At 41.7% G+C, this 25,804-nt stretch overlaps 1 protein-coding gene across 1 annotated transcript in view; it reads right to left on the bottom strand.

Annotated features, from left to right (window-relative positions):
* Nucleotides 1–25,804, bottom strand: part of VWA8 (von Willebrand factor A domain containing 8) — a 402,578-nt gene that overhangs the window by 170,985 nt on the left and 205,789 nt on the right. Inside the window, exons 22-26 of the mRNA XM_054719826.1 lie at nucleotides 9,015–9,090; nucleotides 6,997–7,132; nucleotides 4,477–4,596; nucleotides 1,836–2,041; nucleotides 159–310 (exon numbers count right to left, since the gene is read on the bottom strand). Of these exons, the coding sequence (XP_054575801.1) occupies nucleotides 159–310; nucleotides 1,836–2,041; nucleotides 4,477–4,596; nucleotides 6,997–7,132; nucleotides 9,015–9,090 (690 nt within the window). The remainder of the gene's footprint in view (nucleotides 1–158; nucleotides 311–1,835; nucleotides 2,042–4,476; nucleotides 4,597–6,996; nucleotides 7,133–9,014; nucleotides 9,091–25,804) is intronic.

Below are 25,804 nucleotides of genomic sequence, written 5' to 3'. Positions count from 1 at the left end.
CAAATAGCAACATATATTTGAAAATTTACTTGTGGAAAGTAATTTCTACCCCAACTTAGTTTAGTAGAGTATAAAGTAGATTCCGAATTATCAGCGTTATTCAGAGAATTAGAACAGAAACACTCAATAGCATTTTATCAGTAGTGAGTTTGCCTTACTCCTTCGCCAGCTGCACACTGGTAGGTTTTGCTCCAATAGGTATCCCGTACTTGTGCAAAGTGTTAATTAAAATCTCCCTCATGTCGGTGTTGTAGGAATCAAAGTCAAACACGTTCCTAACCACACTGGAGAGACCTTCGGTGGGAAATTTCTGCATTAAAAAACACACACCTTATTACGTATATGATAAATACACAATATAAGTACAAAACTGATAGAACAATGATACAATGAACTTTAGCAGACATTAACAGCCTGGTCTCATAACCAGATAGGAGGAATATGTGTATTTTCTCTTTTAATTTTGCTCTCATGACTTGGAATTTTCCTTTTTAAATAAACATTAGAATTTGAGGGGCCCAGTTCCTTCTCTCAAACGTTAAACCATGTTAGATGCTGGTTTCAGTGCCTTCCACTGCTTTCTGAAATTTCCTGACTTTAAAATGAATACCAGGTTGAACAAATAAAAAAATACTGTTTAAACAGAGCCGAGTATTGAATATCTATACAGAAGTATTTAGAAAAGCCAAAGGTCTACGAAGAAATGAAAATATGATAGCAGAACAAGAAAAGACAGAGAGAACATCAAGTACAGAGCACAGAGACGTGAGGGGTAGCAGAGAGAAAGAAACCAGTTCCCACTCGTGTAAATACACACTACAGTGTCCTCTGGGTCCTTCACTGGCTCTGTCTTTTCTCACACACTGAGATCTGAGCTGGGCCTATCATGGTTTTACAATCAGAATAAAGCTTTCTATATTCCTTTGCTGATTTTCCTTGGAGGGGTGGGGATGGGTCAAAGATCAAGAGTCATGAGGTTGTAATTGTTAGCTTAAAGTTCATTTTTTTCTTATTTTATAATTATTACATTTTTATTGAGCATTCTTCCAACTCATTACCTTAAATGAGTCTGAATAGAAGAATATGATTACATGAGTACAACAATACCTAGTTTTTTAAATAGTACAAAGCAAATTTTTAACAAATATCTTATAAATTATAATGTAATGTCTAATTGTTATGTGTACAGTTAATTCAACTCAGTGCATACTTACAAGCTACCTAATTTCTAAGCAAACATCAATTGCTGAATTTAAAATAACTAGACTTATAAACATTATATCTAATAATTAGATCTAACAATTATTTGTTATAAATAGAATTTACATAGGTTTTTTGTTTAGCTTTACCAAGGTAGGTAGACTACACATTACACATGGCTACAAGGAATTTCATTCTCCTGTTCATTTACTCTATCTTATAAAACTGTCTTGCAGTATTTACAGATATATAATTAATACTGTTGGTCCCTAGTTTGTTTTCTATACCCAAGTCTTTCATTTTCACTCAGATAGTATGTGCTTGTTGTATAAAGCCAAATAGTAATAAAGTTTCCCTGCTATCTCACTCTCTTGTCTCCTTCCCCCTCCCCACCACCCCAACCAGATTTCATGGCTCCTTGGTAATGCCATGGCGTAGAACTTTGCCAAACTCAATTCAAAGGCTAAATATAAAATGTCCACTGGTCTTACAGACTTAAAATCTAGATTACAAACACTTATATCACCTGAATCAGTATAATATTTACAGAAGTTGAAAGATTTGGTATAAATTAAGCTGTCTAAAAAAAGACTGATGGCTTATTTTAAACCTTTATGCACAAGTTTTTGCCATACCTGTAAGTGCTTGACTATGTTGACAACTTCTCTGGTAGAATAAGGGTAGCTAATAATCCCCTGGTCAGCTAAGCTCCTCAGCTCTCCAAAGGCAGCCACGAGCTTCTGAAGGATGGGTTCTGGCACATTTGGTCCATACTGCCTGAGCATCTCAAGCTCCGAGTGGGGCTTGGGATTATCAACTGCATGGCAGCTAAAAATATCACCTATACGAGAAAAAAATTCACATTCAGCATGCAACGAATCCATTATACTGCCATAGGAAATATGCAATGGTTGTTTAAAGAGCCACCGGTTGGTCACAAAAGCAAATTTTAAATGTGTAAAACTGCACAGAAAGCCCATTCACAATAAGATGATGTGGACAAGACAGTGAATGACTACAGTTAAAGAAAGGAAATTGAGTGATGTGTGGTTTATTCTTCATAGATTTGCTTCTATTAAAAAACTAAGTAACACTTGGATACAATCTCATTGGGAGATACTCAAATATAAAGAACAAAAAAGAGAACCTCTCGTGTGCTTGCCATCCCACTTGCTCCCCCACAGGAACCTGTGTTAACAGTTCAGTGCAATTATTCTTTCAGTTGTTTTTTTTTAAATGCACACATACAAGCATATATAGTTTTGGTGATTTATTCCTTTTCCATTTAATTGGAAAAGAATCTTCATATTATTCTGAGACTGCATTTTTAACTTTAACACATTAAATATCTTGAGAAATTATATACATCTATCTCATATGCATGCTTTATGTATACTAAAAAAGGGGGAACCAGCATCCTCACTCTAAATAATTTATACCTTGTGCAGATTGCTAGAATATACGTTAGAAGTCAGTTTTGGAAAAGCAAACCTGCAGAGACAATGTCTAAATTAGAATCAAGAAAAAGGAATGTGGAAACACAAAATATTTCATCTGTAATTTAGGCAACTGAGAATATACTAGAAAATATAATCTATGCTCAAGAAAGATGACTTACTTATATTCAAAGTTCATATAATTCTGATTCATAATCCAGGAGACGAGGAACAAAAGGGAGTTAAAGTAAATAAATTTGCATTATTTACAATGTTCATTTTAGAAAGAAAGGACATCTACATCTTACTTTGACTTAGAAACCATCAGAATCATTGTTTTATCATTATTACATATTTATAACAGCAATGGGATAAAACGCAAGTACTGAAGAAATCACTGCCTAAGAAAGGAAATCCAGATCTGTTGGCCAGAATAATCATCCTAACCTTGTATGTCATAGACTAAATCCATTAAATACAAATGTGAAGAATAGCTTTTGCCTTTTTTTGCTTATGATCAAATGTAATGCTAATATAAAACTATAATTACCCCTCATTAATTCATCCATCAAATAATTATTAAGTGTCTTCCATGTGCCAAGTACTATTCTAGGTTCTTTACATGATTCAGTGGTTAAAAACACAAAATCCCTGTCCTCATGGAGTGTTTATTCTGGCATAGGGAGACAATAAAAAAACAAGAATAAATGTTAGAAACTCTATGTTTCAAAGAAAAGCAGAGGGTAGGACATCAGAAATGGTGATGGTGGGGAAGTCAGTCAGGCAGGGCTTCATGTCTGCAAATGAAGGTATTGAGAATAAAAGCATTCTAGGAGAGCTTGTGGCTAACACAGACCATACAGCAAGCATAACCTGGTATGTTCCCGGAAGAAGCGGCAAAGCAGAATGGTTGGAACAGAATGAGTGATGAAGACAGCCGAATAAAAAATGAGGTCAGAGAGAGAAGAGAATTAGGGAGACATGCTCTGTGCTCTTCTAAAGAAATTATATACATGTACAAGTATAATCTTGTACACATATCCCTCTTGCCTTTTGTTTTTTTACTAATTCAAATGGTAGACCACGGTTCTGATTTACTGCATTTTGAGAATTCTTTTTTAATCAGTATGGGTAAACTTACCCAATCTTTTTTTAAAACAGCTGCATAGTACTCTATTGTGTGGATATAGTAGCATTTTTTTATCCAGTCCCATTTGGATTGTTTCCAATTGTTTGCTACTATTAAAAAATGCTATACTGCCTATCCTTATACTTACATCATTGCATGGGTAACTCCCTTAGATGAATTCCTTGATGTGGAATTACTAGATCAAAATTCCTCCTAGGACACTGACATGTTGAGTATGAGAATTACCAGTATCCAGAATTACCTACTTGTCATAGAAAGATATGTCCTTCTTAAAGGTTCCTGGTGGTTAAAGTTAGCCAACAGCCTCTCCAATCAGTCTTCTGAGCTGGCCTCCAACCTTTTCATAGTTATGGGGATGTAACAAAAACCAAACACTAAAAACCATTCCTTACTTTGTATTTTACTTCTAAGAGGCCCTAAACAACAAAGTATAGTGTAACTGTTTAAGAAAACAGGCTCTGGAATCAGACCCAAGCTTTAAGAGCCATTATCTAAGTGCCCCAGGAAAAGTGGTTAACCTCTCGGAATATCAGATCTTCTCTAAAATGGGGATAACAAGTACTCTCCCAGGAGGTTGGGATGGTGACACTGCACTTCGAAGCATTCACGGATAGCCATGACAGGTGTTACTAAGGTAGCATTATTATTGCTATTGCTACTGTATTTGTTATTATCATTTATTGCTTTTACCTAAAGTACCGAAGAAATCATTGCCTAGGAAAGGAAATCCAGGTCTGTTGGCCAGAACAATCATCCTAAAATCAGGATGAATCACTATAACATTTTCTCTTCCATTGACATTAGCAGAATCTGAAAAACAAAATTTCCATTTACTCTTTATTGACATTTAATAATTCTTAAGAATATCAAGTTATAGCCTTTAAATAATATAACAAGTAGTCATACTGTTCAATTATATTTTAAAAAATATGGTTATAATGACTTGGTTACAGAAAAAAACTTTCTTGAGAAAATTTGCTTAAGAACAGAATACAGATAAATCATATACTAATTATACAGGAAACTGCATTTTTATGTAATTCAATGTATATTTATTTATTACAAAAGCAAATTTGTCCAAATGTCTTACAGTATTTTAGTTTGGCTTGAGATGCTGTTATTCCTTAAAAAATGAAAATAAGAACCAGTAACAAGGAATAATCCAAAGCACACTCAAGGACAAGCCAATCATACTTTAGTTTTTATCAAATCAGCAGCTGCATCACTTTGCAGAGAACCTGCCATTATGCAGCTTAGGAGTGATTCCTATTCAAACTATTCCCTCTGAAACTTAGCCAAAGAGAATAACGGTCTTGGACACAGTCAACACATTCGTGCAATGCTGATTTATTTCCAATGAAAAAATTCTACCATAGTTCTTAAAATAAGTAATCTCAAGTTGACTGGAGCTTTTTGTGTGCAAATGTTTAAGGTATTAAGGGAATTAAATACTATCATTAAAAATGATAGTCGTGAAGCACCTGCAGTTTCATTTGAGTCTGTAAGAACCTGCACTTGCACTTTTTTATGATACCTAAAAACCAACATTTCAATGTACCATATAGTCTTAATAGTTTTAATGTTTGATCTCCATTAATTTTAGTAGTGGCAAATAATAAGGTATGTGGTCACAGGCAAAATTTAATTACTAGTTAATTAAAATAAAAAATGATAAAAAATGAAAAATTTTAAAAAGCAAAGAAAATAAAAAAACATAGCTCTAGAAGTGATGTTTTATGAAATCATGTTCAAAGGAGCTTCAGGGGCTCTTGTGTTTAAAACATTGTTTACAAATAGGAAGAGACTGTAGAATCTCAGAAGGAAGGCGGTGGTAGGTGGGTGGGTGGGAAGAGATCAACCCAAGAACTTGTATGCATATATGCATAACCCATGGACACAGACAACAGGGTGGTGAAGTCTTGGGGGGGATTGGGAGGCTAGAAGGTGTCAATGGGGGAAAAGGGGGATAAAGATTAAAACTAATAATAATAAAATAAAATATTGTTTACAGTCAAACCTGAGTTTAAAAAGTATGATGACCCCTTTACTTCTAGACTATCTTTAAAAAATGTATGAGAAAAAGTAAGGGTTACCAGGATATAATATCACTCTTTAACTACAATTTGTTTCAGCAATTCTTTCTTGCTTTCCATTTCACTGTGCTCATAATGCCTCTAAAAGGGGCAGGCAGAATTCTAATCCTGAGAGTCTGAATGATCTTTCTTAGAGATAGTATTCAGGCTGTCTGACTCAAATCCTCATTTTCCCCATAAATTCATTATGAAACTGAAATGTTAGAATACTTTATTAGTGCTGAGTTTCCCGGGCTCAGACACAGAAATCTTGTAATGACAAGGCCCAAGAAGGACATCTCTGTGGTGATGCATTTGTACATTTTTAATAAGGTCTTTTCAACACGTTCTCTTTGAATACTGAAAATTTTTAATTACCAGTCTCAACTTGTTTGGTTTTCTGCTATTGGTTATATATTTTCAATGGCTAGTTAAAGACTGTGAAGTCTTTTCATGATACAAAATTTTTAAATTATAAACTAGAAAATGTTCTCATATGGCATTAGACAAACTTAATTTTTCTTTGTAGGTTAAACAGACGTATTAGATTCATCTACCTACATTTTCTCTAACAACAACAGGAATAAAATAAGTAAATAAAAGGAAGAAGATAATCTAAAACAGAGGATAACTTCTTCCTGTGGCAGGTGTGTGTGTGTCTATACTATACCTGTGTACACACACATCTATTCAAACACAAATGTGATAAATATATATAAAATAAAATACCCAGAAATTTTAATAATTATACTGAGATAATAAAGACATTAATTTTAATACTGTAATAGAAACATGCTAGAGCTTTAAAAAATTCCAAGTAACAATAAAAGAAAATATAACGCATAGTAATTGAGAGATGAATATTGCAAGGATTATATATTGGTAATTTCAGAGTAGAAAAATTTGAAGGTGATCTGTCCTAAAACTACTATTGAAATTTCCAAAGATGCACTCTGACTATAAAAAATGAAACTGAGAAAGCTAAGTTCAGACATTTGATTTTTGTAAATAACTGTCAGTAAAAACAATTTGAACTTAGACTTGTTACTTGGAGATAAGGAGCCAGCTAAGGGTGTGATTGGATACCAGGGAGCAAAAGTTGCATATACTGACGGAAGAGTTGCTTTTTTATACTCACTTGCAACGATGCGTCTTCCATCTGCTAGAATCATTTCTCCATTTTCTACTAGAGTTTTTAAAATACAGGTGACATTTGTTGGGGCCTTGTCAGCCTCATCTACTACCAGAACATGACCCAACTTTACTGCTTTAACCTTTGAAGAAAGAACATTTACCATAAACAAAACTGAAAGCAAACATTTAAAATTTCATCATTCAGTGCTTGGGATTTATAATAGCTGGTTAAGTTATGCATATACAGTCACAAAGAAAGTTTGAAGCAGAGCTGGAAACAAAATTTATGGATCTCCACAAAAAGCTTCTCATAGTTACTAAATTGCTAACTCTACAGTAATTTATTTCCCTTTAGCAGTATAATTATTCCTATTTTGGTGATGTCCGCAACATATTACACGCCAGACTAGGGGAGATTTAAAACAAGTATAACAAATAGAGAAATTAAAGTGTCATGGGGGTGGAGTGAGACATTACAACAAATGGTGGATTTCAGAACATTGCATCTGTTATGGCTCTGCAAGTATACAATTTTTACAGATCAGAATGGATTGTGAAGAGGTGGGTATTCGAGATAAAGGGTTTTAATGGTCAAACTCAAGAAACCTTAAGTATTCTGAGGGAAGAGTGAATAAGAATAGTCTATCTTGTCTGAAGCAGAGGTTAAATGTAAGAAAAGAGAATAGGGTCTGAAAGGGTGGATCAGGTCTCTACTACTAAAATACATGTACTTTCCCTCACTAAGTAATGGGATGTAACTAAGATATGAATCCAGAAATTACTGGAATGGAGCTGGGAGCTATACTTTAGGACATTTAATCAGGCAGCAATATGCAGAATCAAACGAAGGGGGATTAGCATAATAACTTGGTCCAAAAATGGTTTGGCACCTGATTTTAGAGAGAAAGCATGGGGAAAATGGAAATAAAAAGCATTAGATTGATCTCAAGAGTTTTTCAGAGGTATAATCTATAGTCTTGGCAACTGATTAGATGGGAAGAGGAGAAAGAAAAAAATAAGAAAAACTAGTAGGTCTTAGGTGATTGACTGAATGGTAACACAATGAAAAGAAAGGTAGAAGCTATGAAAACGCTTTAAAACATTTTTAGAGAATGGATAGGAAGAGATACTCAATGAATTTATCTGTAAACCCAAAGATTACATTTTTAAATAGTAAGAAATATATCATAACATAAAATGGGCCAAATCATAAACTTTTCTCATTACATAGTTTGGCAAATAAATGTAAGGAAATACAGATTGAGAAGTAAGTGATTCCCTCTCCCACAGATATTTTATTCCACATTCTTAAAAAACCGATAAAGTCTTTTCTTTTTAATATCAGGGTAAAAAGAAACTGAATTTAAAAAGAAGATAACTCATACAGCTTCTACCCCCAATCTCAGCCTTCACTTCTCTGTTCAGAGAAAGTCAGGCCCAAAATGGGAGAATTCAGGCAGTAGTTTCTAAAGACTCCAGGCATTGGGGTGTGGATCACACAGGTTCTCACGATGGCTTATTGTGACATTGCTGCAAAGGCATTATCCACACAGAGGGGTAGGCCAGGCAGGACAGGATTTCTTTGAGGCCTTATGTGAGAAGCTGGGGAATAGCTCTTTCCAGTTGCCTAAAACATTTGGTTAATATTCTACTTATTAAAATCATTTTAAAAAACATTCCAGAAGCATTATCTAATTTCAAACTCTACACATTTGAAAAAAACCCACAGAAAACTTTCTTCTTTTTTAATTCTGGAATGGAAAAGAAATCATTAGAGGATTTCAATCATTCCCTAAATCTCTCACTCTGGAGAGAGAACAGAGTAAGAAACCATGTTATTTTTCCCAAATAATTTGCAATTAAACATCCACTCCTCAAATGACATAAATGAGTGCTTTCCAGTTAAGACTGAAATATATTGAAATCTATGGGAGAGTCCATACTCCCCCTACTCAAAGGCTGAAATACAACTACCATAAAAAAACACATAGTAGAGAACATTCATATAATTGGATTACTAACCAAAGGTGAGTCTTCATACACAATAAGTCCATCTTTAACAGAAGGCTGAAGAGTAAGGGTTTGTACCGTGGTGTCCCTAAAGTTAAACCAACACAATTTATAGTTAGTCAGGAAATACACTAACATTTGATGATGAATAAATATAGAACACAAGAACACTTCCTATTTTCTTTTTCTTCATTATCCCGTCTTTCACCAAATGAATAAAAATAGCAGATGGAATTCTATTCAGCAACAGTATTTTGTAGATGTAAATATAAATTACAAGGATTTGGAAATTAATCAAGGTTTACAAATTATCCAAGTCCTTTATTTCTCTTTTTCCTTCCAGATAAAAAAATTGATCACTTCTCTTTCCTTTGTGACCATTTCACTCCTCCAAATCACCACATGATAGTGAAGAGGGGAAATTAAAAATATATATTTGTATGATATATACATTATATATATTATCCTATCTAATAAAAGAGTAATATGCAAATTGACCATGCCTCCGCTATACCCACAAGCCACGCTCACCAGCCAATCAGGAGCGAGTATGCAAATTAACCCAACCAAGATGGCTGCAGCCATGGAGCAAGCAGGAGGCTTGGGTTTCCCCGGCAATGGAGGAAGCCAAGCTTCCCACACACCCTGGCCAGCCCAGGCCTCCGCTCAAGGCTATAAAGTTTCAATTATAGAAGATAAATAAATCCCAGATCCCAGGGCCTCTGCTTGGGTTGCCAGGGGGTGTGGCCGGCCTGCAAACCACCACAGGCCCCTCGCCCAGGCAGCCCCACACCCCAAGGGAACCCCCACCCTGATCCAGGACACCCTTCAGGGCAAACCAGCTGGCCCCCACCCGTGCACCAGGCCTCTATCCTATCTAATAAAAGAGTAAGATGCAAATTGACCATCACTCCAACACACAAGATGGCTGCCCCCCATGTGGTCAAAGATGGCTGCCCCCATGTGGACACAAGATGGCCACCACAAGATGGCCAGCAGGGAAGGGCAGTTGGGAGGGATCAGGCCTGCAGGGGAGGGCAGTTGTGGGTGAATAGGCCAGCAGGGGAGGGCAGTTAGGGGTGACCAGGTCAGCAGAGGAGGGAAGTTGGGGATGACTGGGCCTGCAGGGAAGGGCAGTTGGGGGGGAACTGGGCCTGCAGGGGAGAGCAGTAGGGGGGGACCAGACCTGCAAGGGAGGGCAGTTGGGAGGGACCCAGGCCTGCAGGGGAGAGCAGTTGGGGGGGACCAGGCCTGCAGGGGAGGGCAGTTAGGAGTGACCAGGCCTGCAGGGGAGGGCAGTTAGGGGTGACCAGGCCTGCAGGGGAGGGCAGTTAGGGGCAAACAGGCTGGCAGGGGAGCAGTTAGGCATCAATCAGGCTGGCAGGGGAGTGGTTAGGGGGTGATCAGGCTGGCAGGCAGAAGCGGTTAGGGGCAATCAGGAAGGCAGGCAGGCGAGCAGTTGGGAGCCAGCAGTCCTGGATTGTGAGAGGGATGTCCAGTTGCCCATTTAGGCCCGATCCTACTGAGATCGGGCCTAAACAGGCAGTTGGACATCCCTTGAGGGGTCTCAGATTAGAGAGGGTGCAGGCTGGGCTGAGGGACACACCCCTCCCATGCACGAATTTCGTGCACCGGGCCTCTAGTTTTAAAATAATTTTGATGGTGAGTTTGGTGATGACTAGCATGTTGACACACCAATTAAAGCAAGTCTATGAATTATGTCTGGGCCTGGCCCAATCTGCCATTATTAGGCAAAAGCCAGACTACCTCACCTCACTCCAGGATCCAAGGGATTTTAAACATATCTGCTGCGATCATGGCAATCCATTTTATTTTCTTAAATTTACCTGCTCCTCTTTTCCTGACCACCCCCCCCCCCTTTTAGATATTCAGAAGTATTAATAGTAAGCTGTCTTGATGTTATGTACTCCTCAATGAGGAAATATGTTCACTCCACCCATGATTATTTTTGGAAAAGATGTGTTCATAAGCTGCAGTTGATAGGTCCAGACATTTTTAAGGGGATCAATTTTATATCTTCACATTTTACTATGCTCTATCTTAAAAAAATTATCCTACAGCCATCTTGATCACATCATACAGAGAATTAAATTACTTTTAAATGTAACTCCTTTCTTTACACGACTTCAAAGTGTTTTTTTTTCAAACTACCCTACCACTTATTCAAAGTAAAATGTACAGTTACAATGGTGTTGTTTTGAGTACCTACTATGTGGAAGATACTACTTGGAATGGGAACATCAGACTTCAGTGCTATAAAATACTTTTGAAATTTCTACCCAAATTTCAAATTTTACTATAATTTATCAAAATTGTAAAATGTCTAGCCATTAGGAAAAAAAAACATATGAAAATCATAAACAAAGCAAACTTCATATATACTAGTAAGTCAAATCTTTTTTTGCTTTAGCAAAACATAGTTAATCAAAATCAGTCCACTGCTTTGAGAGCCAGTAGAGAGGAGGTGGAAAGAAGACTTTAAAATCAGAGCAATCAGGATTTAAATTCTAGTTCTTGCCAATTATTGTCATATGATCTTGGGTTAAGTAATAAAACCCACCCAGGAGGCTCACTGATAGAACACTTGGAAAGCATCTAGCACAGTATATGGCAGGTAAAAAGTGCACTTATATGTCAGCTTTAACGATTTCCTGTTATCATTATTGCTGCTCTTATGACTGAAAGTTACTTGCCTGTCTAACTTCTACTTGATCTTCAAGTTCTTAACGTAGACAGTATTTATAGAGAATCCTCTCACTGACCCTTTTCAGGCCGCATTAGGTAGCTTTGTTGTCTATTCCTCCTGAGCCCTGGATCTCTCCCTATTTTAGCCCTTAACTTATAGAGTAGCTGCTTATTTTAATATCTACCTTTCTACACAGATGGTAAGATTTAAGAATGTAGACCCTCTGTCTTGATCTACCTTGTCCCTCATCCTGTCCCCAGCATCTAATGGATGTCTGGCTCACAGGAAGAATTTAACCCTTTGCACTCGCTTGCTTTTTTCTCGATTCCTTTATTCTACTCGGGATTTAATTTTTTAAATACCCCAGATTTTACAAAGCGTGGCAGTAGAATAAAAAACTGGAGTTTCTTTTCATACAAACTTATTTATTTGGATTTCTTTATATTTCAAATTATTGATACATTCAATACAATTCGACATACGAGCCGCTACCGATGCTAACCGTGTCAAGTCACACTCGACATCTGAGTGCAAAAGGTTAATAAGTATCCTATCTAATAAAGAGGGAATATGCTAATTGACCCTCACATTGTTGCAAAGATGGCGGTGCCCACAGCCAATAAGGAGGGAATATGCTAATTGACTGCCATGCCCTCAAAGATGGCAGCACCCACAGCCACAGATGGAGGTGCCCAGTCCCCTCAGCCCCGCTGGGGTGGCAGGTGTGGGGCAAGGCCGGGCCCACCCCCAGGCGGACCCAGCCGCTCAACGTGCCTACCTCTAGAATCCCCCAGTCCTCTCAGCCCCCCAGCTGTCCAGGGCCGGCCCAAGGCACAGGCAAGCCTCGGATGGAGGCTGCCCAGCCACCCAGGGCCGCCCGAGGCTCAGGTAACCAGGGCCGACCGAGGCTTGCACTGCCGGCAGTGACAGTAGCAGAGGTGTGATGGGGGCATCGCCTTCCCCTGATTGCCAGGTAGCCTCCTGCCCCTCAGGACTCCCGGACCGTGAAAGGGGCAGGCTGGGCTGAGGGACCCCCCCCCCACTCCAGTGCATGAATTTTCATGTACTGGGCCTTTAGTTTATTGAATCAATGAATGCATGAATGAAATGAACAAAGACTCTAAAAGTTGAAAAATCAACCATAGCTTATAGTACAACATACAGTATATGAACTTTCAAATTCATTGGATCATGGAACACTTTTTTAAAAATAGAGAATTTGGAACTACAGAACCCACTTTCATAAATGTTGAGTTTGATTAAGGCTTACTGTCTTAGAGGTAAGGAACCCTCCTTATTCATTTATAAGTGTGTATTAGAAAGTATAGTCATGTTGAGAAGTACATTTAGGATTCACTAGTCAAGGGACTAAGAGGCAGAATTTTTATGTCTGTCATAGACTCCAACTGAGTTAAATTCCACTTATTATTGTAGCAGGAAACTTTGGTATGAGCAGGGATGCTGGCAGTACAAGTACTGACATTAAGAATTTCTAGACTACTTGCCCAATTTGCACTTAACTTGAAAGGCTTCTCCCTCTAACTTGACCAAATGGTGACTGATTTCTTTAGTTAATTCCCTGGCAATCTGGCATGCTGCCATCCCTGACCCCTATTCCAAGCTCCCAACTCATGATCCACACTCTCATGGAGCTAGTCCTGTGATCTACGGCTCCCGAGGACCCTAGCACTACACTTTACAAAGCATCTATTATTATTCTTTAAATTTCACTAAAATTCAAATTTAAATGTGTCTAAAAGAAAGCCTTGGGGGATGTTAAGGAAAGTGAAAATATCTTGTGGCAATTTATTGGTGCTTATTAACTTTTAGTATGAATAAAATAATTCTTATGCAATATGGTAATATTTAGTCATATATTCATTTTCTGTATTCCTAGGTCTTGTAAGTTTACTGTAGGACATACTTTATGCTATCTTCTGCTAAAAATTAATTTTTAGAGTTTTAAAAAAACCAAGAACAGGATTTAATTAATCTTACTTAAATTCACTGTTACTATTCTAGCAATACAGAAGGGGGTAGGTGAGGAATAGAAAATGATGTGTTCACACGGATTTTTATAGCAATATAGTGAATTTCTCACTTCAGTTGTCACATATTTAATGAGCAACAACATAACACCTTCCAGCACCAAAATGGAAAAAGGAACTCTTATATCATTGGTGGTAGAAAGAAAATTTGTTACCTTAGTAGTGCTTCATAGCAGATTAATAATAGGAAATTCAAGCTGAATTCCAACTTTAAAAAGGCAAATAAAATTGTTCTGTAACACCTGGATCCTGATATCATGCAACCTGTCAAATTAGATTTCTGAAAAGACTTCTGCCCAGAAATCAAAACCACAAGCACAAACCAGATGACTTCCAAAAGGGACTACAAATGAGGATAAATACAAATCCTATCTAATAATAGACAAATATGCAAATTGACCGCACCTTCACTACGCCCAAGCCACGCCCACCAGCCAAGCCACGCCCACCAACCAATCAGGACGAGTATGCAAATTACCCCAACAAAGATGGCGGCTAATTTGCATATCAAGACAGCGTCAAAAGAAGCCAAGAGCTGCAGAAGGGAGTAAAGCTTCGGAGAAGCAAGCAAGCCGGGGGGAGGAGAAGGGAGGAGCAAAGGCAGGGCCGGGGGAGAAGGGAAAAGCAGGCAGGCTGGCGGAGAAGGCGGGGCGGGCGACAAGGGAGGAGCAGAGGCGGGGCCGGGGGAGAAGGGAAAAGCAGGCGGGCCGGCAGAGAAGGCGGGGCGGGCGACAAGGGAAGAGCAGAGGCGGGGCCGGGGGAGAAGGGAAAAGCAGGCGGGCTGGCGGAGAAGGTGGGGCGGGCAACAAGGGAGGAGCGGAGGCGGGGCCGGGGGCGAAGGGAAAAGCAGGGGGGCTGGCGGAGAAGGCGGGGCGGGCGACAAGGGAAGAGCAGAGGCGGGGCCGGGGGCGAAGGGAAAAGCAGGCGGGCCGGCGGAGAAGGTGGGGCGGGCGACAAGGGAGGAGCGGAGGTGGGGTAGAGTGCAGCAGGAAATCCTATTGCAGGATTTTTCCTGCAAAGGGAACACTAGTGGGAATTTATAAAAGTGATTTTTGTCCTGTTCTTGGTCCTTTTGTATTATACATGAAGAGAAAAGCAAAGGATAGTAAAATACATAAAATGAATATTAATTTTACATAAAATGAAAAAGTAGGCTGAGTTTGCACCTCTCTGGAGACCCAAGAGCTAGTGCACCCTGTGGACAGCATCAGACCATACCAGATTACAACTCTATACATCCATAAGCTATACAATCAAGGGGCAGACTCAGTGAGCACCAAAGCCCCACTGAAGCAAGTCCTGCTCCATAGGGGTATGTCCTGCAAGCATCTCTCCCACTGTAGCCACAGCTGGTCCTCATAGCAATTGGCCTGGAGATCAATTTCTCCCAGTGACACCAACAGCAATCAAGTCTTAACTACAACAAGATCGTGCACACAGCCCACAAAGGGGTGCACCTAGAGTGCCCAGCTCAGGGGACTGAGGAAGCTAAGCTACTGGGCCCTATAGGACACCTACTATACAAGGCCACTCTATCTACTCCAGGAGATATAGCAGCTCTACCCAATACAGGGAAGCAGCCAAAATGCAAAGATAAAGAAAAGTGTCACAAATGAAAGAAATGGAATAAAGCTAACTACTGGATACAGAGTTCAAAACCACAGTTATAAGGTTACTCAAGAATCTTCATGAGACCTGCAAGGAACTTAGTGAGACTTTCAAGGATCTTAGTCAGAATGCCAAACACATGGAAAAGGACCAGTCAGAAATTAAGGATACACTGACTGAATTAAAAAATAACATTAAGGGATTCAACAGTAGAATAGAGGATTCCGAGAATCAAATCAATGATTTGAAATACGAAAAAGGAAAAAACACTCAATCAGAGGAGCAAAAAGAATCCAAAAATATGAAGATAATGTAAACAGCCTTGGGGACAACTTCAAGCATACCAACATTCGCATTATGGGGGTGCCAGAAGAAGAGAGGAGCAAGATGTTGAAAACCTAATTGAACAAATGACAGAAAACTTCCCCTACCTGGTGAAAGAAATAGACTTACTAGTCCAGGAAGCACAGAGAGTCCCAAACAAAAGAAATCCAAAGAGGACCACACCAACACACATCATAATTAAAATGCCAAGAGCAAAAGACAGAGAATCTTAAAAGCAGCAAGAGAAAAGCAGTTAAGTTACCTACAAGGGAGCACCCATATGACTGTCAGTTGATTTCTCAACAGAAACTAAGCAGGCCAGAAAGGAGTGGCAAGAAATATTCCAAGTGATGAATAGCAAGGATCTACAACCAAGATTACTCTATCCAGCAAAGCTATCATCTAGAATTGAAGGTCAGATAAAGAGCTTCACAGTTAAGAAAAAGCTAAAGGAGTTCATCAGCACCAAACCAGGATTACATGAAATGTTGAAGGGTATTCTTTAAGAAGAGGAAGAAGAAGAAAAAGATAAAACATATGAACAATAAAATGGCAATAAATACTGGTACATATCTATCAATAATTGAATCTAAAAATAAATGAATAAGAAATCTAAAGAACAGAATAAACTGGTGAATAAAATAGAATCAGAGGCATGGAAATGGAACAGACTGAGGATTCTCAGAGGGAAGGGGTGTAGAAGGGACAGAAAGAGATTTAACAAAGATCTTACATGCATATATGCATTACCTATGGACAGAGACAATAGGGTGACGAAGGCCTGGGGTGGGGTGGGAAGCGGGTGGAGAGGGGTAATGGGGGGAAAAAAAGGGACATCTGTAATACTTGCAACAATAAAGATTTTAACATAAATAAATAACTGACAAAAGAAGAAAAAGTAGGCTGACTTATATTTCAGTAAGTTTCTCTGATTATGTAAGAGTAGAAACAATCCACTGTCTTCTGCATAGTCCTAAATACAGGAAGAAAGATTGTTTTACAGATATCCTACAATATTATAAACTTCCACTTTGTAAGTGATACAGTGACCGCTGTTGTCACAGGTATCATATGAATTGACTCAAAGACTGATTCTTTTTCAGAGTATCTGATTATTATTATTGCTCTGTATTAATATGGGCATCGTGGATCAAAATAAATTATTTTCCACACAAATAAGTAATAACCCTAGGAGAACATTTTATTTGTTACAATTTCCATTCTATTATGATTTGTTCCTCCCAGGAACAGCTTTGAAATATAAGCTTACTAGTATAAAAGTTTAAGTAAGAGTCAACAATTTCAGCACTACTAGGAGAAGCAAAGTTAAAACACATCTCCTCAGTCACATTTCCTCAGTCTGAGGTTTAACAAAGATATGGCTTCCCAATACATAACAGTTACCAGTATAATTAATGAACTAATTAGAATGTGCCTGCTGACATTTATGTTAGCACCAATTGTTCTCACTTCTTACAAACTGAAGTTGTCTATCAATTAAACCCTGTGTTAATAAAGGGACGACTCAATGAAATATGGTGCTAAACTTTAGTCTTCTTTAAATCTGTGACTTTAAAGGTTTTTTTAAATAGGAGTAATTAATGTTTCAATAGTAATTTTAAATGATTCCAGAAGCAATAAAAGTAATTAAATTGTGTAAGGACCAGGTTTTTTGTTTGGTTGGTATTTTTTTAAAGACAAAATAAAGAAAATTGGCTTTTAGAGAGCAAGCACCATCTGTCCTGACATGGCGCTTGTGAAGGTACAGTAAGCTAATATCATCTAATTTACTGAGGTGCAAGAGATCTAAAAACAGTGATGTTTATTTTGAGGATGATTGCTTAGTGAGCAGTATTTTAATTGGTTTATGGTTAACTTTCTTTTAGAAAAATGATAGTTAAACATAAGAGTGAAAGAAGAAATAGACACAGTTTCAAATAGCTGACAAGAATCTTATCTAACTTTATAGTTCATTAAAATAAATATGGCTGTAGCAAGAGTCCACTCATTAATACAAGCCAAACATGAGAAAGAAAAGATGTTATATGGCATATTGGAGGCATTTAACAAATTTAAGAATTAATCTATGTTTACAAACATTCTGGGCTATCTACTGAATAGCCGCAGCATACCACCTTCCTACCCCTGCGTATAAAAGGCAAATTTCTTTCACCATGTTGGGAAAGAAACTTCCCAGGCTCTCAAAGAGAGACAGTAGTGCTGCCATCCAATACAAAAAGAGAAAGAGTATGCTATAATTACTGCAGTGATAATGAAAAACGAGCAGTGGCCTAAATCTGAATCCTTCTAGTTTGGTCAATCACTTAACCTCTGAAAGCCCAAGAATACTCATCTCTACATAGGGAATTAAAATAAAACCTATGAGGGAATACAGTAGAGTAAAAGGTAAGGAAGATAAAAGTGGAGAGAGAAATAGTATCACAATGTGTGCTTTGAATGCTTTGAGGGAAAAGTCCTTTTAGTGAGGTAAGTAAAATATAATTTCTATCAAAGTGACTGAAAAGACTCCACCTCTTCAAATAGTTGGTTTTAGAGGACAAATAGTTTATGTAGTAGTCAATCACTCATCACTAACATATCCAGATGGAGAAAATCCTAACAAACCATAAAAGGAAGGAAGACAAATTATAATAATAAAAGCATAATATGCTAATTAGACTGGACAGCTGAACGACCTTCTGGATGTCATTCTGGACGAAGCCGTGGCGGCAGGGACAGAGGCAGAGGTGGTTAGGGGTGATCAAACAGGCAGGCGAGTGGTTAGGGGTGAACAGGCAGGCAGGCAGAGTGGTTAGGGGCGATCATGCAGGCAGGTGAGTGGTTAGGGGCAATCAGGCAGGCAGGCGAGTGGTTAGGGGCAATCAGGCAGGCAGGCAGGCCAGCAGTTAGGAGCCAGCGGGCCCGGATTGTGAGAAGGATGTCCACCGAGGGGTTCCGGATTGCGAGAGGATGCAGGCCAGGCTGAGGGACTCTCCCCCCCGCCCCCCCCCCCCCCCCCCGTGCCCTAATTTTGTGCACAGGCCTCTAGAATGGGGATAATATTTGTGAATGGAAGTCTACTGTGATACAACACTTTGCATTTCAGAGGTAGGTTCTTGCTGGGAAGAGCAGGGAAAAAATAGCCACAGCAAAACAATCATCTGATGGAAGCTAAACATTTCAAAATATGCTCAGTTTTCAAAATCTGCTTACCCTTCCACTACATCTTCTACCATTATATTGACACAATTTTAAAAAGTCCTCATATTCAAAGCCATGTGATAATCAAGTCTTTTAACAAACTCTGAAAGTTTTGTAAGTTGTCTAGCATTTAAAAAGAAAACAAGTCTACTAAAAAAGTACATTGAGAAATTGAAACTGCCCGTCTGGTGTGGCTCAGTTGGTTGAGTATCATCCCATGCACCAGGAGGTCCCCAGTTCAATTCTTGGTCAGAGCACATGCCCCTGTTGCAGGCTCCATCCCCAGTAGGTGGCGTGCAGGAGGCAGCCAATAGATGTTTCTCATAGTTGTTTCTCTCTCTCTCTCTCTCCCTCTGAAATCAATAAAAATATATTTAAAAAAAGAGAAGAAAGTGGATCTATTAACTTTACTCTTAAAACTATCTTTCTAGCCTGGTAAATTTTAGGAACTCAAAATGACCTAATTTCTTTGTAGATACTTCATTTATCCTTTTCCAGATAAAAATGAAAGTGCCCAAACTCTTTGTTTTTCTTTTCCCCTGACATTAAAAAATATATTTTCTGGGAAACCAAGATGGCGGCATAGGTGAAACACCTAACCTGCAGCCGGGCACAACAATTTCAAAGGCACAACTAGAGGTCAGAACGGACATCGTCCAGAACCACAGGAGAGCTGGCGGACTGAAACGCCCACAGCTGGGGGGAAGGAGAGGGCCACGGGGACAATCGGGGGAGCCGTAAAAGCCTGAGGTATGGAGAAACTGGCGGAGACACGAGCGCGCGCGCCTGCGGGGAAGATGGAGCCGGAGAGGAGGGGGCGGCTGACGGCCTGGCCGGCGTTCACTGGCAGGAAGGAGATAAAGGCTCCGGAGTGCGCTAAGCGCCGGCTCCGACTGCACTGAGCGCCAGTTCCGGGCGAAACCCTGGGAAGCCAGGCGCAGGCTGGGGGAATGAATCTGGGCTGTGGGGTGCAGGCACAGAGGAGCGGGGGAAGGCAGAGCTCCAGAGGCGCGCACGGGAAGGGGCGCAAAGGACGGACTGTTGCCTGCGCCACTGAACTGCCCTAGCGGGAAGGAGACATAAGCTCAGGACCGTGCTGAACCCCAGTTCCGACTGCACTGAACCCCAGTTCCGGGCGAAACCCTGGGAAGCCAGGCGCACGCTGGGGGAATGAATTTGGGCTGTGGTGGCGGAGGCACAGAGAAGCGGCGGCTCCAGACGCGCGCACTGGAAGGTGAGCAGAGGACGGACTTTTGCCTGCGCCACTGGGTGGCCCTGCTGGGAAGGAGACAGGGACGCCAGACTGCGCTGAGACCCTGTTCCAACTGCACTGAAACCCAGTTCCAGGCGAGAATCTGGGAGTCCAGATTCATTAGGGGAGGGACTGGACTGTTTGGCAGTGGGCGAAATTCCAGGGCGCGTTTCTCTCAGAGGTGTTTGCAAGGAATACAGAGGGACACAGACACAGGAGCCTCATAGGGCGGGGCTGACAGGAAGCCAAGGTTGTAGGCTCCACCCTGTAGCTCCGCCCCAGCCAAGCTGAGCAGAAGCTTTTTCCTGCTGAGTGCCTCAGGTAGTGGCTGACCCACACTGCATTGGAGACCAAGAAACGAGGGCATCTAGTGGTTGGTGGGAGATGACACCAGATTTCAATCACTTGCATAAGGGAGGCATTCTAGAGGCAGACTCAGTGAGCGCCAAGGCATTGCTGCATCAAGACCCGGCCCACAAACATGTCTCCTGCACAGCAACTCTTCCTATATGGACAAAGAGGGTCCTCACGGCCAATTGGCCTGGAGGACAATTCCTCCCAGTGACACCAACAACAATCAAGACTTAACTGTACAAAGGAGGACCAAGATGGAGACATAGGGCGGCAGCCTGATCGTTGCCTACCACAACAATATTGAGACTACGACGGGAGAGCAGAGCAGACACCAGCCAGAAAGACCGGGGGGCTGGCTGAGCAGATGCTCTACAACTAGAATAAAAGAGAGGGGTACGCAGGATGATGCTGATGCCGGTGACCCAAAGTCCACACTTTAAGAACTATGGCTCAGGCGACACAATGGTGGCCTGGAACGTGCTCGGCGCAGTTCCCCCGGCGGTCTCCGGCTGAGGGGACGGCTCCACTCGCTGCCGAGCACGGACAGACGAGCCCCTGGGAGACATGGGGTGGGAGACTCCGTGCTTGCTGACCTCCGAGTCCTTCAAGAATCTCAATGCCCCGAAGTGGCCAGGTGCGCACGCTCAGCGACTGGCCACCGTTGCAGACCCAAGGGCTGACGCAGCGATACCGGACCAGCCCACCGCCGGGCACCGGGCACACCGGAGCCTTGCCGAGCCCGCTGCCCAACGAGTTCTGCGGCAGCCGCCCTGGAGCTCTGAGAAAATGACCGAAGGAATTGCTGAGAGGGAATTGACCAACAGGAATTGGGATCAAGAAGACGAAACCCCGCTGAGACCCAAGTCCAGGCGAGCCTGCGAGCCTCTGGGCTCAGATGTGGTCACACGCCTCTGGGTCTAGGTGAGGCCTCACGCCCCTGGGTTTGGGTGAGGCCACACGCCCCTGGGTCCAGGTGAAGCTGGATTCCGGGTTCGGGTGAGGCCATGTGCCCCTGGGTCCGGGCGAATCTGAACCCTGGGTCCGGGTGAGGCCGTGGGCCCCTGGATCCGGGTAAGGCTGGGTCCCGAGTACGGGTGAGGCCGTGAGCCCCTGGATCCGGGTGAGACCACGCGACCAGGGGTCTGAGAGAGGTAACGCGCCCCTGGGTCCGGGTGGCTTCGTGCACCTAGGTCCAGGTGAGGCCATGTGCCCCTGGGTCTGAGAGAGGCCACGCACCCCTAGGTCCAGGCGAGACCATGTGTCCCTGGATCCGGGTGGGGCCTCGTGCACCTAGGCCCGGGTGGGGCCGCGTGCCCCTGGGTCTGGGGGAGGCCAGGCGTCCCTGGGTCCGGGTGAGACCGTGTGTCCCTGGATCCGGGTGAGACCTCGTGCACCTAGGCAAGGGTGGGGTCACGTGCCCCGGGGTCTGAGAGGCCAAGCATCCCTGGGTCCGGGTGAGACCATGTGTCCCTGGATCCGGGTGAGGCCGCGTGCACCTAGACCCGGGTGAGCCCAAGTGGCCCTGGGTCTGGGAGAGGCCAAGCGTCCCTGGGTCCGGGTGAGACCATGTGTCCCTGGATCCGGGTGAGGCCGCGTGCACCTAGGCCCGGGTGAGCCCAAGTGGCCCTGGGTCTGGGAGAGGCCAAGCGTCCCTGGGTCCGGGTGCGACCATGTGTCCCTGGATCCGGGTGAGGCCTCGTGCACCTAGGCCCGGGTGAGCCCAAGTGGCCCTGGGTCTGGGAGAGGCCAAGCGTCCCTGGGTCCGGGTGAGACCATGTGTCCCTGGATCCGGGTGAGGCCTCGTGCATCTAGGCCCGGGTGAGCCCAAGTGGCCCTGGGTCTGGGAGAGGCCAAGCGTCCCTGGGTCCGGGTGAGACCATGTGTCCCTGGATCCGGGTGAGGCCGCGTGCACCTAGGCCTGGGTGAGCCCAAGTAGCCCTGGGTCTGGGAGAGGCCAAGCGTCCCTGGGTCCGGGTGCGACCATGTGTCCCTGGATCCGGATGAGGCCTCGTGCACCTAGGCCCGGGTGAGCCCAAGTGGCCCTGGGTCTGGGAGAGGCCAAGCGTCCCTGGGTCCGGGTGAGACCATGTGTCCCTGGATCCGGGTGAGGCCTCGTGCACCTAGGCCCGGGTGAGCCCAAGTGGCCCTGGGTCTGGGAGAGACCAAGCGTCCCTGGGTACGGGTGAAGCCAGATCCTGGGTCCGGGTGAGGCCGTGCGCCCCTGGATCCATCCGGGTGAGGCTGGGTCCCAGGCCCGGGTGAGACCACGCGCCTCTTGGGTATGGGTGAGGCCACGTGCCCCTTAGTCCGGGTGACGCCGTGCCCCTGGGTTCGGCCGAGACCACACCAGAGGGAGTCGGACCTCCATTACCACCATTTGTCCACCATCCAGAGCTGAGGGGTCAGTGCTGACATGTTCACATAAGGAACTACTGGACAGTGAAATTGGGTCTCAAAAGAACTGTTGGTCCAGGGGGAAGCTCGCTACAGACTGATTCATTTGCCTGTCAGCATAACTATTATTGCTCGTCTCACATTCAGTTCTTATTAGTATATATCTAGTGACATATGATCTCGCTCATCTAGGGGAAATGATGAACAACATAGACTGAGGAACAAGAACAGAACCAGAAGCAAGGAGGCATCGATCGGACTATCGGGCCTCAGAGGGAGGATAGGGGAGGGTAGGGGGGAGGGTGGGGGGAGGGGGAGAGTTCAACCAAAGGACCTGTATGCATGCATATAAGCCTATCCAACGGTTAAGTTCAACAGGGGATTGGGGCATGCGTGGGGAGAGGGGTGGGATGGGAATGGGGGGATGAGGACAAATATGTGACACGTTAATCAATAAAGAAATTAAAATATATATATATATATATATATATTTTCTAATCAGTTTTTTAAAAGGAATAGAAAAATGAAATGCAGATTAAAATACAATTGAATAAGTGCGCAAAGTGCACACACAAAATGAAATCATAATGTGAGTCTGGTGAATATTGTATCCACTAGATAAATCTTTATCAGAAATAATATAGTACCTAGTAATTTATGTATTTTTTAAAAGACTCACCACTTGGGTAACAACATAAAAGTGTTACAAAGAGTCAAAATTTAATAAGTGACTACTTTTATAATATCAGGACATTCCAGAATCACTCATTCAACAAATATTTATTGAACACCTACTAATGGGCACTGCTTTAGATGTTGAAGAAGTGTCTGTGAACAAAACAGGTAAAAAATTCCTTTACTTGATGAACTTAGATCAGTGGGTCTCAACTGGTGTGCCACAAGAATTTTAAAAAATGCAATACCTGACTATTTAGTCAGAGGCACTGACCTCTTTCCCCTTAGACTGTCAAATAAAAAAATGACAACAGCCAACACAACAACAGCCATCTGGTGTGACTGAATCAAAATTATACCTATTTTTTTTTGTCAGATCGGCAAAAAAGATATATTTTTGGTGTGCTGCAGAATTTTAGAAATTAGATTATGTATGCTGGAAGACAAAAAAGGTTGAAAATTGCTGACACATTTATATCATATTTAAGTGGACTTGCTAATTGTACTATACTAATAATGTACTACCTTTGATACAGTATGAGCTAGATCTTGCATAAGATTAACCACAGGGAACTCAAAGAAATAAAGTTAAAATAAGTTCTTTTGATCACCAAAACATGATAAACTAGCCCACTGCTATTTAAGTCCACCAGAAGAGGCATCTCCATGAAGCTAGCTAGGCATCTCTTTTGGTTAATAACCCCAAATACATTTTTCACATAATACTTGTTGCCTAAAACTTACTGTATGATTTGCATTTTGTAAAACTCATAAAATTATTTGGTACATTATAATCGGTAAATTATTTTATCCTCATTTCTGGTTATTCACCAACTAGAAAAAATTCCCAATGCTCCCATTTTAAATGTATCACACTTTAACTACTTGAGTCAAATAAAAAGTATGTAAATTATATTTGGAGAATTCTTAACTTAAAGGAAATCTATATTTAAGGTTTCTGTAATTTACCTATTTTAAGTTTTTATGATGGATTTTCTTAAAGGAAAACACCAGTGTATCATAAGAAAAATAATCTACATTGCCTTTAGCAGCAGAAGTTCAATAGTTCCTTTTAACTCTGGCCTACTTTCCAGTGTCACTGTAATGGTAGAGGAGAAGGAACAAATACCACTGAGGAATTAAGAGGGCAGAGGGCAGAAACGGCCCTGTAAGCACATCACTTTGTCATATTTGTTTTATCTTAAAGTTTGGTGGAGATTTTGACTGCTATTCCATAATATACCCAGTTGTTTCCATACAAAAATGTTTAAGTCACCACTAGGAAAACCGCAACAAGGAGCTGCAATTCTGAGCCAACACCTTCTGGAAACTGGGTGGAGCTGAAGACAGCTGATGCTGCATAGCAAGTTCAACATCTGGCTGCCTTTCTCTTCTGGTATCTATCACGTTTCTTGAACCCAAAATTAAATAAATGAGTGGTTTAAAATGGCAGTTATCCTTTTCACTGCTTTATGCACTATGTCAGGATAAGCACTGTGGAGAGCCACCAGAATGATGCTGAGAAGGCTGTATGCACAGCATTTTTCGCCTTGTGCTGGTGGGCACTTGGGCACCATTTAAAGATATCAAATAGCTATGCCATCTTGGGAATGAAAAGTTCGCTCACCTCTTGGGCAATCTCTACTCTTTCAGGATGAATATGAGGGTGTGCTTCATTTGTCCTATCTGTCATTTGAGTTTACGTATTATTGCTATTTATTTAAGTTTATTCAGAAAATCTCCAAAACCAAAACAGAAAGAAAATAATTACTTAATTATAGATGAAAATGTTTTAAAAAGGCATTATTAGAGGCAAAAGACTAGAAATAGGCTACTGTCTATCAGTGCTACTCAAATGTCAATCTACTCAGGGAGGATCTCTGGACAACCTATTAAATATCTTAAACCCTATGCCTGCCCCCTTCCCTGCTTCATTTTTTCCCATAGGTATATTAATATTATCCACTCTTCCCACCTTCCCTCCCTCCCTCCCTCCCTCCCTCCCTCCCTCCCTCCTTCTCTCTCTCACCAGCAACTAGAATATACACATGAAGGCTGGGGGTAATCACTCATGCTTAGAAAAGTGACCAGCATATAACAGATGTTCAACCATATTTGTTGAGAGGACACATTCTAGTCAGCTACTTCAGTTATGCATCCTGAGGCCTGCATACTGAGTAGCTGGTCACTCCTTAAAGCACTTGCATACCTGTGTGTACTTCTCCTAGAAAGTGTTTTC

The sequence above is a fragment of the Eptesicus fuscus genome, chromosome 8 (assembly GCF_027574615.1).
Source record: "Eptesicus fuscus isolate TK198812 chromosome 8, DD_ASM_mEF_20220401, whole genome shotgun sequence".
Classification (NCBI taxonomy): Eukaryota; Metazoa; Chordata; class Mammalia; order Chiroptera; family Vespertilionidae; genus Eptesicus; species Eptesicus fuscus.
The sequence above is the reverse complement of the archived record's forward strand: the minus strand, read 5'-3'. Positions and strand labels throughout refer to the sequence as shown.